Source organism: Apodemus sylvaticus, chromosome 20 (genome assembly GCF_947179515.1).
Source record: "Apodemus sylvaticus chromosome 20, mApoSyl1.1, whole genome shotgun sequence".
In the NCBI taxonomy this organism is placed as follows: Eukaryota; Metazoa; Chordata; class Mammalia; order Rodentia; family Muridae; genus Apodemus; species Apodemus sylvaticus.
The window spans coordinates 54,870,060-54,884,392 of record NC_067491.1 but is presented as its reverse complement, the minus strand read 5'-3'; the positions used below and the strand labels follow the sequence as shown (position 1 = coordinate 54,884,392).

The 14,333-nt window shown below is 41.6% G+C and overlaps 1 protein-coding gene across 1 annotated transcript; it reads right to left on the bottom strand.

The window, feature by feature from the left end:
• Window positions 1-6,924: 6,924 nt before the first annotated feature.
• LOC127670402 (zinc finger protein 878-like) lies at window positions 6,925-13,957 on the bottom strand. The gene is made up of 4 exons (XM_052164762.1): window positions 13,497-13,957; window positions 12,334-12,460; window positions 12,091-12,148; window positions 6,925-9,986 (listed from the first exon to the last, which is right to left on the bottom strand). Exons 1-4 carry the CDS (start codon window positions 13,545-13,547, stop codon window positions 8,831-8,833), a joined length of 1,392 nt encoding a protein of 463 aa, XP_052020722.1. The 5' UTR covers window positions 13,548-13,957; the 3' UTR covers window positions 6,925-8,830.
• Between the last annotated feature and the right edge of the window lie 376 nt (window positions 13,958-14,333).

Here is a 14,333-nt window from a genome sequence, read left to right as displayed (position 1 = left end):
ATCATGAAGCATGTTATTGCTCAAGTTAGATCCCTGGACTATAGACTCCTTGCAACCTCTCCTCAGGGCTCCCTCCTCCACCTCCTGTCTCTTTTTCCCCTTCTTAGAATTGGAAGTCTCACCTTATTCTCTCCAAAGCCCTGAATTGGCTTTTTGGCTTTTATTGCTAAGGCAGAGAATGAATGAACGGCAATGTTCATACAAGCTTGAGACAGGAGCTTCTAAGGATAAACATAACAAAGCCATGTCTAGATTGAAACAAAATATTAATGGGAGAAATCAGCTTTTTGGTAACATAAGGATAGGGCATCTCCAGGATGACACAGAGACCTTGGATAAGGGAGGCACCCAAGAATCGATGGAGTTGACCTTAGCTGTGACTCACAACATTGGGGATATGGAACCTGAAAGGCCACCTCTTATAGCCAGGCAGGAACCTCAATAGAGCAAAAGAGGCACCAACGCATCTACAAAACTTTTAACCCGAAATCTGAATATAGGCACAGGGAATGGAGCAGAGACTGGGGGAATGGCCAAGCAATAACCAGCCCAACTCGAGACTCATCCCATGGGCAAGCACCAATCCATGGCACCATTAGTGATACTTTGTTATGTCTGCAGACAGGAACAAGTTGTCTTTTGAGAGGCTCCACCCAACATCTCACTCAGGCAAATACAGATACCCACAGCCAAACAGTGGATGGAGCTTAAGGACCCTTATGGAAGAACAGGAGGAAGGATTTCAGCCTCTAAGGGATAGGACCACCACAGGAAGAACAATAGAGTCAACTAACCTGGACTCTTGGGGCTCTCAGAGTTTGAACCATCAACCAAGGAATATACACAGGCTGGACCTAGGCCTCCCCACACATAATGTAATAGATGTGCAGCTGGTCTTCGTGTGGTTCCCAAACACCTGGAACGGGCTATCCCAAAAGCTGTTGCCTGTATGTGGGATATAATCCTCTAGCTGGGATGCCGTGTCTGGCCTCAATGGGAGAGGAAGTGCCAAGCCTTGCAGAGACTTGAAATGCCAGGGTTGGGAGATACCCAGGGGTGGGAGGGGGGAGTGGGGGAGGTGAGGGAACCCCATGCACTCAGAGGAAAGGGGGATGGGGATAGCGGAAGGATTGTTGGAGGGGGTGACCAGAAGGGGGCAGTGAGCAGGATGTAAAGTGAGTAAGTAAAAAAATAAAATACAAAAAGGATAACCTTTACACAGTGCATAAAAACATTACACCTACAGTCAGTTACATGGTATCCAGCAGCAGCCCAGACCACAGACACCCACACAGATACCAGGTGCAGCAGTGTCACAGACTCAGATATGGCCCTTGGTGGCAGCCCACGGGTCAGGACCTCCTCCTGCCTGCCTGTTCCTTACTGTTGTGTCTCCAGTTACATCTTTCTTCACATTGTATGAGCCTCTAGGCTTCACTCTCTTCTGCATCTCCACTGGGTGCTCCGCCCTTCCCATCTTTCCATCCCACTGTACTCATCCACTGTAGTGGCACCCATGGCGGGTGTCTTTCTTCCACTCCAGGCAGGTGTCTTTCTGGAGGCTGGTATGATTGGGGTAGGCACTTGGGTACTTTCTTGGTTTTTTTAATTTTTAAAGATGTATTTGTTTGTGTGTATTTGTATGTATATGTGCACGTGATACCCAAGGAGCCAGGAGAAGGCACCAGATCCCTTCCCAGAGTGGTTGTGAGTTGCCCAATGTGGGTGCTGGGAATCTATCTCTGCTCTTCTGTATAAGACCAACTAGTGCTCTTAAATGGCTGAGCCATTTCTCCCGTTCCCTTTTGTGTTTTAAAGTTTTATATCTCTTGGTTTTTCATTTCATTTATATTTCCTACAAACACACACACACAGACACACACACACACACACACACACACACACGGATAACTGGTTTAAGTATGATTCAGATGACTCAGAGTGAAAGACTGGTAGAGATGTTATTGAACATTACAGGCTAGTTCATATGGAGCATGATGAAGCCGCAGTACCTGGAGAAGTAGGCATTAGCTGTTGAGGAATGTAAGCATCACCAGAATCCATAGCAATCCCGAGTAACAGAAGCTGTGGTGTATGGTAAAAGGAAACAGAACTGCCGCCGTCCATCCCTTGAGGCAGCTGAACAATTTATTCTCCTGCTGTCTGCTTTCTGGGTGGCATCTCTCATGAGGTGAAGCATTTTGAAGTGCTTAGGCTGTGGGAGCACCTGCATCTTTCTGGTGTTATTCCACAGCTCAGTGAACTCATTCACATCTTTTTGCTTTACGACGTGCCAGGTTTCCTAGCACAGAAGGTGCAGTTACAGCAATAGTCATTAGAAAACCCTAAGAGGACGGTGGAGATGGGGGGAGGAATGTGTAAGGAGTCACTGGGAAGATGGGGGTCTGCAATCAGGATGTAATATGAATAAATTAATGGTAAAAAAGAAAACCCGAAACCTGAAGAAATTATAATACAAGCATGGAATGTTGGTGATGGTTGCTTTCACGGGACTGGTGGCATATTCATTTACTCCCAGCAAAGGATTCAGAGGCAGATACAGGCAGGTGTTTGTGAGTTGGAGCCCAGCGTGGTCTGCATAATGAGTTCCAGGCCAGGTAGAGCTACACAGTGAGACCCTATCTCAAAAACAAACAAATGAATAAATATTAATAAATGCTTAAGGATGACCATGATATGCGTATTTGATAAGTAGTTAGACACTGACCACAAGTGATAGTATTTTGGTTTCTTCCTAGGCTTCTATCCTAAGAATTTACCTAAACATACTGCCCTCATATGGTGTAGAACCAAGAGAGGCCACAGTGTTGTTACAGACCCATACTGTCACTCACTGTTACTAAGTCTCCATACCTTACATGAAGACTTTCTGTTCTTTAAGCCTAATATAAGGAGCTACGTTGTCATAACTTTTATTAAGTTTTCATATCTGTCTTAGTCAGGGTTTCTATTCCTGCACAAACATCATGACCAAGAAGCAAGTTGGGGAGGAAAGGGTTTATTGAGCTTACACTTCCACATTGCTGTTCATCACTAAAGGAAGTCAGGACTGGAACTCAAGCAGGTGAGGAAGCAGGAGCTGATGCAGAGGCCATGGAGGGATGTTTCTTACTGGCTTGCTTCCTCTGGCTTGCTCAGCCTGCTCTGTTATAGAACCCAAGAATACCAGCCCAGGGATGGCACCACCCACAAGGGGCCCTCCCCCCTTGATCGCTAATTGAGAAAATGTCCCACAGCTGAATCACATGGAGGCACTTCCCCAAATGAAACTCCTTTCTCTGTGATAACTCCAACCTGTGTCAAGTTGACACACAAAACCAGCCAGTACAATATCCTACAAGAATGTTTCTTTTCTAGGCCTCTGGCAATCCATGCTTTTCAACCTGAGGAATTTGTAACCCTATGATGTAAACCCACCCTTTTGCCTTACTCTCAACTCCCGGACCTGTGAATAATGACTGCCCTTTGACTTATGAACATGTGTCTTGCCAGACACCCTGGTGACTCCCCTTCCACACGGTGTAGACTTCCATTATTTTTATTGCCTCCTTCCTAAAACTCCAACTGTCCTGGCAGCGGTTTGGCATGACATTTACTTACCTCACAGGCAGCCTGGAGCCCTGAGTCCTGCGGTCTTCTGTCCGGGTACTAACAGCCAATTATCTTAACAGCTCTATTCTATCAACCCTCACCGTTCCCCATAAAAGGAACCCCAAACCAGTGAGAAGCTGCTCTCCGAAATCCCAGCTTTGGGAGAGGCAGCCAGCTGATTAGTTCTAAATTCGGCTTGCTTTAACCGGACAGTCATAGAATTTTTTTCCAGGTCTAACAATAGACTTAAAAATTGTTATAGTAAGAAGTAAGTGAATACTTTATTTAGGAGTATTTTAACAGAAAGAAGGATGATCAGTGATTCACAACAGTCTTTAGAGTTTTTTTCTTTTAATTGGTTGGGAAACAAAATCACTGATTGGAAAATGCTACCAAGGGGCTGGAGACATGGCTCACTGCTTATAAGTGCTTTTTTTTAATTGTTATTTTTAATTTTTGTAGTTTCCTTTCTGTTGCAAAAAACTACAGACCAAAACCAACAACAAAAACTTGGAAGTAGAAAAGACTTAGGATATTTTACTACTGACACAGAAACCAATACACCACTGTGGCTGAAGACCCAGCACTCACATCAGGTGACTCACAACCGCCGTGGTGATCAGGGGCTCCAACCGTCTTCTGATCTCTGCTGCCACATACTTATGTAGTACATACAAACTCATGTGGGTAACAGGCACATACACATAAACAAAGAAAAATAAGAAAATGCTATTGACTTTCAAAGGGTGGTCCTAAACTGGATATCAACATGCAGTGTAATTGTGGGTGACTCTGACGCAGAGCACACAGGGCACATCTCATCTCAGTGAGCATAAACCTGCCACCACATCATACACCAGCATGAAACATTCAGTTAATTAAGCTATTCAATGTGTTACTATCAAACAGGCGGTTTTGTCCAGCAGGTGTCAGTGGAAATGAACTTGTCGCAGGCAGGAAGACAGTTTCACAGCATGCTGTCACCAAGCAAAAGTGGGATTCATGGCTTTGATAAAAAAAAAAAAAAAAAAGGAATTTCAAGCTGAGCCAATGTAGATTTGGAGATTAAAACAGAAAAGTGCTCAAGGGAAGAAAATAATCTTTAAAGGTTGCTTAAACCCCCTTCATCGCTTTCCCCCAATAAACAAACCCTTTTTAGAGACACTTTTTAGAGAGTATAGCCCATGACAAAAGTTAAAAGTTAAAGAATTTTTGATAAACAAAGGTGTAGTGAGGCAGATTTCTGTGGGTAGTTGTACAGATTTAGGAATGTGAAGCAAGACTATACGTCATCTTAGTCTTAAACAAGAAAATGTGTTCTCATCTTCTTCCTTCGTTGTTTGTTCTTCCATTTATGACACTGGGTTTCACTGTGCAGATGAGGCTGGTCTTGAACTCCTAGAGAACCTCCTGGGGTTAAAGGTGTGCATCACCATGGCAGGCTTTTTAATTTGGGTTTTGCCAATAGTATCTCAAGTTTTCTGCTTTTATGCAAAGAGAATCAGAGGTTGTATTAGAGGGCGGTGTTTTGTTTTCCATAATTTTGTCTTTCTGGCGTGCTTCAATTAGGCATTTTCAAATTTAGCCTCAACTTAGCTTTGAAGTTCTGTAATTTTCAATTTCAATTTATGGACTCATTTCATTGTAAGTTCATAAAAGCAAATATTACCAAATTTGAAGAACATTTGTATTTACTGGAGGACTGTTCAGTATATCATAGGAAATACTTGAGTATCTAAGTTGTAAAAGCTAAAATTAGTCCAGATGACTGGAATTAGCTATACACTCATAGAAACAGCATATTCTATGATGAGAAATGTTAATGCACCTGCAAAAATATATAATTCTGGTCTGGGGCAATAATCGGTGTAGATAAAGGACTTACCCAGTGAGTTCAGACTCCTCCAGAACCTAAGTAAAACCCAGCCGCAGCTATCGCACACCTGTAATCCCATATTTCTATGACAGGAGAGGAGATGGAAGCAGAATTCCCAGAAGTTCACAGGCAGCTATCAGATGCACAGAAACAAGAGCGACCCTGGCTCAGCTGGATGGAAGGTGATGCCTGACCCCCCAAAGCTGTCTTCTGACTGGCACATATGTTCTGCAGCACATACATGTTTACACACATAGACTTTTAAAAAGTAGATAGTTCTAAATTAGTAGTATGGATCGAGACCAAATAACAAAACAAAACAAAACATCAAGCAAACCCCTAAACATTCTGTATATGTCTTTGAAATTTGTAAAATTGAATAAATTTTGCAAAAGCTGAAAAAGAGCAAAACTTCTCTTTCAATTAATTAGATCATATTAGGGTTTTCCAGAATCAAACCAAGAAAAGCCAACAACGGTTGGCTGTACCAGAGAAGCACAGATTTTTAGAGTAGCTGCCCACTCTAAAAGGCTGAATGCCTCCAAGGGCCCAATCTGAGGCCAAAATACTGGACGCTCCTGGAGAGTCACTAGAGCTAAGTCCACGTTAAGAGGAAAAAGACCACAGAGATCATAGTAGGAGCAGTACATGCACTCGGACCGAAAGGAAGGCAGGTGCATGCCGGCCGCTGTTTCCTGAGACTTCATCCAGGATGCTGTCGTGAGCTGCTGCCCACAGTGAATATGAGTTTTCCCCTCTAAGTGACTGTCCTACATATCACTCCTGTGGAAAATTCCCTAATAGACAGGTGCATTTCACCAGTCAAGTGAATCTGTTATACACAATTTCTAAATAAAGACAATAACAAAGTTATTTCACTTAACATGATTTTCATGTTCAAATGAAAACACATTGTTTCCTCAGAATAAATGTCAAAGTCCCTTGAAAAAAGCTTATTCACTTATTGTACCATAATTAAATATGACAATACGTAGCAATACCCAGTATTATTAGATCAATAAATATATTACATGGTAAAGGAAGAGATGAAAGAAAACATTAATATCTGCTTAATATGTGTACATATGTCTTGGCTTCATTTCCTGTTGTAGTGGCAAAATACCCAGGTAAAAGCAACATAAAGGAAAGGGGGTTTGGTGGCTTATAATTCCATCCCTGTGGGAAGTCAATATGGCAGCTCCCACATCCATAGCCAAAAAAAGAGAGCAGTGAATTAACCCTTGTATGTTTGTGTTCAGATAGTTAACTCCATTTTTATATACTCAGAGATTCTGGTCAGGAATAGGCACTTTCAGCAGTGGGTGAGTCTTTCCATCTCGTTTTTATCTCATCACGATAACTGTCCACAGGCATTCTCAGGGGCCCTCTCACGGGGGATTCTAGGTTTGTCACATCGGCAATCAACACTATCAAAATGAGTCAGGGTCTCCCTATGCACCCCGGCTGTTCTGGAACTCACTACATCAACCAAGTTGGTCTTGAACTAACAGACTCATTTGCCTTTGCCTCCTGAATGCTGGGATTAAAGGAATAAAGCCATCACACCCAGCCCAACATATATGCTCTTAATAAAATAAGAGCCGTGGGGGGCCAGAAAAGGAGAAATCATTTGAAATGTAAATAAAAAAGATATTGAATTAAAAAACAGGAAAAAATAAAAATAAAATAAGAGCCGATATAATTAGAACCCTCACTTCTCTAACGGAACCCACAGGCATGTGATATTTATAAGTACCTTCTGATGTCACTTTGTATTTCTTCCTCTTCAGCAAGCACTAAGCATCTTGATTTTTTAATTTTTATTTAAAATAAATTTTAGTATAAAAACATTGTAAGTAAACAAAACATCATCATACACCCAAATGAACCAGTCCTTTACCCTGAGAAGTGATTCACACTTCAATTCTGAGCCATTTATTATCCTGTTTGGACTGAGTTGTAGCTTCCCATGGGTTTTAATCACCAGACATGGCAAAAATAAGGAAATCTAGGAATAGATTTCCTTTCCTTGTGTCCTAGTTTGATTTGTTGTTGTTGTTGTTGTTGTTGCTAAAACACTGATCAAAATCAACTTGAGGAAAAAAAGGATTTTTTCCTAATTTTCTCTAATTACACTTTTTATTCCAACCCCAAGAGAAGCCAGGGTAGAAGAATCTCAAGGCAGGAACTTAGAACTTGGAAGTAGGATCTGAAGAAGAGACCATAGAGGAAGACCTTGGCTTGCTCCTCATAGCTCACTCAGCCTGCTTTCTTATACAGCACAGGGCCACCTACCCAGGAGTGGCACTACCCACAGTAGCCCTGTCTCATACATCATTAATCAAAATAATGCCACCATAGACTTGCCTACAGGTCAATCTAATGACGTTTTCTCTTACAGGTAACTCTAGCTTGTGTAAAGCAGACAAAAAAATAATCAGAACATCTCCATCGTCTCATTCCCCACTGGTCATGTGGATCTGTCATTCCAGTGAAAATAACAATTTTTAGTTAACTCAAGGGACAAGGAACCCAGACTAAATGGATGTGGGATCAGGTATGTGTGGGTGTCATAGTTTACAGTTCAAAGAAATGGGTGGGCGTTCCTCCTGGTGGAACCATGTTATCTACAGAACATGAAAAAAAATTGCTAGTGAGTTATAGAAATGATCCCCAGGCTCCTAGATTCCTGGACCCATAAGAGAAACAGTATCGTATGAAATGCCAAGTTAGAGCACTCCCACCATTCTGGAGAATCTTGTCCTAGTACTGTGAGCTAGCGCCAACTCATTTGTTAAGATACTTGCTATAAGTACATCTCAAAAGCCATTCCACTATTCAAACAGCCAAAATTCTTCAGAATGGTAGGGAACAGGGTAAAAAAAAAAAAAGATATTCTTGCTCCATTGTTTAAGCAAACGTCATACAATTATGTCATGCCACCATTTATTTACAAAAGTTAAACTTGAAATAAATAGTTCAAATATCTCTTTTAGTAATAAACTCATCAGTGTAGTATAATTTTAGGACATTTTCCTTCAGGTGATGTAATTGTTGGAGCATTCTACATAAATCACTTTGGGTTGACCTTTCATAATGTACATTTATGCGTCTCTACTACCTGAGGAATTTCACGAAATTTTAAAACTATTTCTTACAGTTAACTTTCTGAGCAAGTTTTGATATCAGGTACATTCTTAGTTCTTTTATGTTTGTTAATTTAACAATATGACTAGTGGTAGCCGTCATAACTTTATACTGATACTTGTTTTCTTCCCTAAACACTGTAACATTTTTTTACAGAAAGGGCATGCAATAAGGAGTCCTTCCCGCAGTTTACACTTAGGAATTCTCTCTAGCATGGGTCTTCTCATGTATTCTAAGGGAACCACAGCGAGTGAAGGCTTTCCCACACTGCTTACATACGTAGGGCTTCTCACCAGTGTGAATCTGTTCGTGTCTCTGACAGTCGCCCAAAGCAGGGAAGGCCTTCCCACACTGCTTGCATGCATAGGGCCTTTCTCCACTGTGTATCCTTTCATGGCGTCGAAGGGAGCTGTACCCACTGAACGCTTTCCCACATTCCTTACAGTCATAGGGCTTTTCCCTAGTGTGGATCCTTTCATGGCGCTGAAGGGAACTCTGGATAGTGAAGGCTTTACCACATTCCTTGCATCGATAGGGCTTCTCTCCAGTGTGAATCCGTTCATGTATCCGAAAAGTTCCGGAAGAGATGAAACCTTTTCCACATTGTTCACAGACATAGGGTTTCTCGCCACTGTGAATTCTTTCATGATTTCGAAGGGAAGTACGAGTAGTGACAGCTTTATTACACAGGTTACAAACATAGAGTTTCTCTCCAGTGTGAGTCCGTTCATGTACTCGACAGGTACTTGAAGAAATGAAGCATTTGCCACAGTACTTGCACACATAGGGCTTCTCTCCACTGTGAATTCTTTCATGGCGTGGAAGGGAACTTTGACCAGTGAAAGCTTTCCCACAGTACTTACACACAAAGGGCTTCTCTCCGCTGTGAATCCTGTCATGACGTCGGAGGGAACCCCGACTAGGGAAGGCTTTTCCACAGTGGTTACACAGGTAGGGCTTTTCACCAGTATGAGTTCTTTCATGTCTGCGAACCTTACTTGAAGAAGAAAAGGCTTTCCCACACTGATGACATTTATACGGTTTCTCCATGGTGTGAGGATTCTCATGTTTCAGATAGCATTCGGGATACATGAAGGCCTTCCCACACTCCCTAAATTTATAGAGACTGTCTTCATATACCTCATATTCATATCGTTTATGTCCTGGCTGAACAGGTATATGCATATTTAGGGGTGGGAGACCAATAAGAATGTCTTCACATAAATTACTTTCACACAGTCTTACTCCACGAGAAGTTTTCTTGTTCATAACAGTATCTGGAAACTCGCTGAAGATTTCTTCACATTGTCTACCTTCATTGGGTTTATACAAGAATTCCACCAGTCCACGTCTGTAAAAAGTAGAAGACACAGTACTCAGATTTCACTTATAAGTTACCAGCCAGGAAAATTATTCATATTTTACATGGCTAGAATTCTTTAGCATGAATGTGCTATATGTCCTACAGGATTTTTAGAGGACATGTAATGTGAAGATACTGGCATTCATATAGATGTTAACATTTGTACCAAGTAAAATATTCTGCAAACACTGAATGTCCATGTCATTAAGTTTGTTTGTTTACTTGTTTATTTTTCATTATTCATTTGTTCAGTACTCGTGTTTTGCAGAGTCTTGCTTCTTGCTATAATGCTTAAGCTGGCCTTAAACTAACTACCATCTACTGCTAGAATTATAATTAGTAGTGAAGGGACCTCTCTATGACACGTATTCTTTAAATGAAATGCTTCTATAAAAATGCTTTCAGATTTTAAAATACTTGCATATAATCAAGATATTTTGAAGATGATAAGCAGTGGAAAGAAGACATTCCTTCAAGCTTTTAAATTATTATTACTGGGTAAGTAGAGGAGACTGTATAAAGATCTTAGAGGAAAACTTTGTTGGGTCAATATGCTCTTCATTTTTAAAAAACATACCTCATACTCAAAACAAAACGTCATACATTTTCTTTTATTATTTATTTAATCTTTAAAACAATATTTTATTTTTAAAAACCATAAAGATTTGTTTTATATTTAATTATGTCTGTGTCTGTGTCTGTGTGTGTGTGTGTGTGTGTGTGTGTAAGTGTGGTACCTGTAGATTGTCTAGAACTAGAGTATAGATTTTTGTGAGTTGCTTCAACATGGATGCAGGGAACCAAACTCAGGGTTTCTTCAAGAATGGTATTTGTGAGCTCAGTCTTCAGCCCCCACGACATTTCTTTACTTTGTGTATGTGTGTGTGTGTGTGTGTGTGTGTGTGAGAGAGAGAGAGAGAGAGAGAGAGAGAAGAGAGAGAGAGAGAGAGAGAGAGAGAGAGAGAGAGAGAGAGAGAGAGAGAGAGAGAGAGAGAGATGGCTGATGATATTTCGCTACCTCAATGTAAATATCAGAGGGCAACCTGCCAGAGTTGGTCGTCGTGATCACCATGCATGTCCCGGGATGGAGCCAAGCGCATGAGCTTAGTGGAAGCACCTGTCCCTACCGAGCCGTCCTTGTTAGTCCTTACTGTGTGGGGTGTGGCAAGTGTGTGCGTCTGTGGTGTCTGCATGTGCAGGTCAAATGAGAACACCAGGGACCCTCTTCTATCACTTTCCATGTCAGCCTCTTGAGACAGGGATCTCTTATTGAGTCTGGAACCCACGCTACCTTTCTCGCTCTTCCAGCTTGGCTGATAGCCAGAAAGCCCTAGGAACAGCTCAATCTCTACTTTAAAAAACTCCTGAGTGCGGGGACCATGGAGCCCAAGTACTAATGCTCACACAGCATGTGTTCTTACCCCCGACTCACTATCTGTCCAGGCCATATCATTTTCTTTGTTTGTTTGTTTTCTTTCCATGTCATTTTTTAAAAAAATTATTTCTTCCCTTTATATACTGATCACTGCCCCCCACTCCTAGTCCCCTCCTCCCATAGTCCCTCCCCCTACCCACCTTCCCCTTCTTCTCTGAGAGGGTAGAGGACCCCTGGGTATCTCCCACCACCCTGGCACTTCAAGTCTCTACATAGACCATATCATTTTAAAATAATTTGTACATGAAACAGATTTTATGTATACTTGATGATCAGAAGATCAAATATCACCTTGTCAGTATGTCACCAATCCTCTATGGATTTTTATAAAATTATTTAAGATTAAATTATTTTGAAGTTGGGTTTATTTTTAAATTTTCTATATTCTTTGAAGTTTTTCCTATTTATTTATTTATTTATTTTTCTGTGTATAAGTGTTTCGATTGCATGCATGTCTGTGAGATACCTGCATGCAGTGCCGGAGGAGATTAAACGAGGGTGTCCAATCTCCCGGGACTGGAGTAATGGATGGTGGGTGCTGGGACTCTAACCCTGGCCCTCTGAAAGGACAACTGTCATTAACTACTGTACCACCCAGCTACCTTTCATTCCCAAATTCCTAATCAACATTCCTCTTATCTGGACGGGACAAATTACCTTAGATTTCTCCTAGAATCTTCATCATCTTTACTCCTCTGGCTTTCCTCAATTTGTCCTAAAATACAGAGCCAGAAAAAGTATTATGAAATCTATCTATATTAACTCCTATAAGTTCATAGTACAACACGTATATGCTTGGAATATTCACCACAATTACCCTTTATATTCTAAATCACTGAACAGCATTGGCAAGCAAGACAGCTCTCTCATTGTTAAACAAGGAAATAACCTTATCTTTACCTATAGCAATTAGGTTTTTGAAGGTTTCCTGCATCACATCTGTGTAGAGTTGCTTCTGGGAAGGATCCAGCAAATCCCACTCCTCCAAAGTGAAGTTCACAGCCACATCCTCAAAAGTTAGACAGTCCTAAAATGTGCCATATCAGGAAAAAGAATGAGATTCACAGCACTGCAAAGAAGATGCATTCTCCAAGAAGTTCACAGGGTGTGTGTTCTCCAAAGGTCCTGACCCTCTCCTTCACCAATGTTTACCCTCTGCCTTTTACACAGCGATTCCTATAATAGATCGGAACTCTTGGTTAAGGAAATAACAGGACAGGAAGGCCAATTATGCTGCTGGATCTTGCAATCCAGCAAGATTTGGGGGTTTGTTGGTACGCACTTTAACACCTCTCAAGACAGTCCAGCTACTTAGTGCACACACAGTAACACCAGCTATCCTGCGTCTACATATTCTTAGAAATGACTGAATCCAGAGTTTGATTTTTGCAGGTGTCTATATATTGCTCTTGGGATGGATCTCGACAGATTGATAGCAAAGGGTGGAGACTTAAAATGCTCCCAGAGTTTCTGTAGACAATGTGTTAGCTGCTTAAGTCCTGCTTTCCCTTTAAAAGCTTGAAAATTCCCAACATGATCACCAGAGGGCGACCACTTGTTCATTCCCAAACTGTCATGTGAACGATGAGTTTACTGAACTGCTCTGAGAGTAATTATCACTTTTTGTCACAATTTATTATAGTTCAATATATTTATTATGCCTGCACTAAGAGAAAACTTCTGGAAGGTTCTGGGTTTCTTATGAAGTAACCACAGGCATTCTGGAAAGTAATTTACTAAGCTAACAAACATTACTTTTAAAAAATAATTTGGAAAATGTCAAAGAACAATGAAACAATAGGAATGATGTCACAATTTTAGATGCAATACAATAAGTTCAAGATAGCACCTCCTCAAAAGTTATTTTTTCTTTATTCAAGTAACTGCAAATAGAAACCAGGCTGGGACAATTACCAGCCCTCCCTCCACCACAGAACAAGGGGAGACAGTGGTCCCTATACCCTTCTCCCATTAAAGTGGGCCTCCTTTTTCCAAGTAGTGCCCAAAACTGACCTATCCAAGTAGCAGAACCCCATCTTCCCTTGGGTGTGGCAGTAACCAACCTGCTGCCCCTCAGCCATGCTTTCCTGAGTGTCTTGAAGGCGAGAATACATTCCGAAGGGAGGATGAACACACTAGCAGTAGCAGCAATGGTGGGTATCTAAGAATGAACACTGAACAAAAGAACAACACAACTGTCCAGAGGTAGTTTCTAAACAGAAGGGAAAAAAACTGGAACCAAAACCTTGGGGGTAGCGTGGGCAGGAAGGCACAAAAGGAGAAGTGGGCAAAGCTTGTTCCTTAGCGCCCCATTGGAGAAATGAACAGAGCCCAGGGTAGAGGAGAGGACCTGATATACCATAGGTGGAGAGAGGTCAGAGAACAGGACCTTACCCTGGAGTTAGGGGGCAACTCCCATCTGTCACCTTTGTCATTAGGGACCATGTGAGAGCAAAGCGGGTGGGTCTAACAACTGTCCTACTTCTTGAAGTCCAAGGAGCTTACCCAACCTAGACGGAGAAACAAAAGTACTGAGAATCTCACCTGGTGACAGCTTGGTGGGGTGCATGCTAGGAGCTAAGCATCCCCTGCACGGACTGCAAGTACTGACTGGTACTGTAAGGTCAGTCGTGGGGTTGTCAGGATAAGATGGGGCTGGAACCCTGTAAGGCCAGGGAATACTTCCAGGACCCTCTACAACAGCAGTTCTCAACCTGTGGGTCATACATCAGATATTCTACAGAATCAGATGTTTACATTAAGGTTCATAGCAGTAGCAAAATGATAGGAAGTACCAATAAAAATTTTATGGTTAGAAGTCACCAAAACATGAGGAACTGTATTAAAGGGTTACAGTATTAGGAACATTGAGAACCACTGTATTACGGGGTCTTCCTTTC

What these genes read in the sequence shown, in the direction of transcription:
- LOC127670402 (XM_052164762.1), bottom strand. Translation starts at nt 13,547, where the DNA reads ATGTATTCTCGCCTTCAAGACACTCAGGAAAGCATGGCTGAGGGGCAG. An exon ending in GCATGGCTGAGGGGCAGCAG is followed by an intron (nt 12,461 to 13,496) that starts GTTGGTTACTGC and finishes GGCACATTTTAG; the next exon opens with GACTGTCTAACTTTTGAGGA. An exon ending in CAAAAACCTAATTGCTATAG is followed by an intron (nt 12,149 to 12,333) that starts GTAAAGATAAGG and finishes TCTGTATTTTAG; the next exon opens with GACAAATTGAGGAAAGCCAG.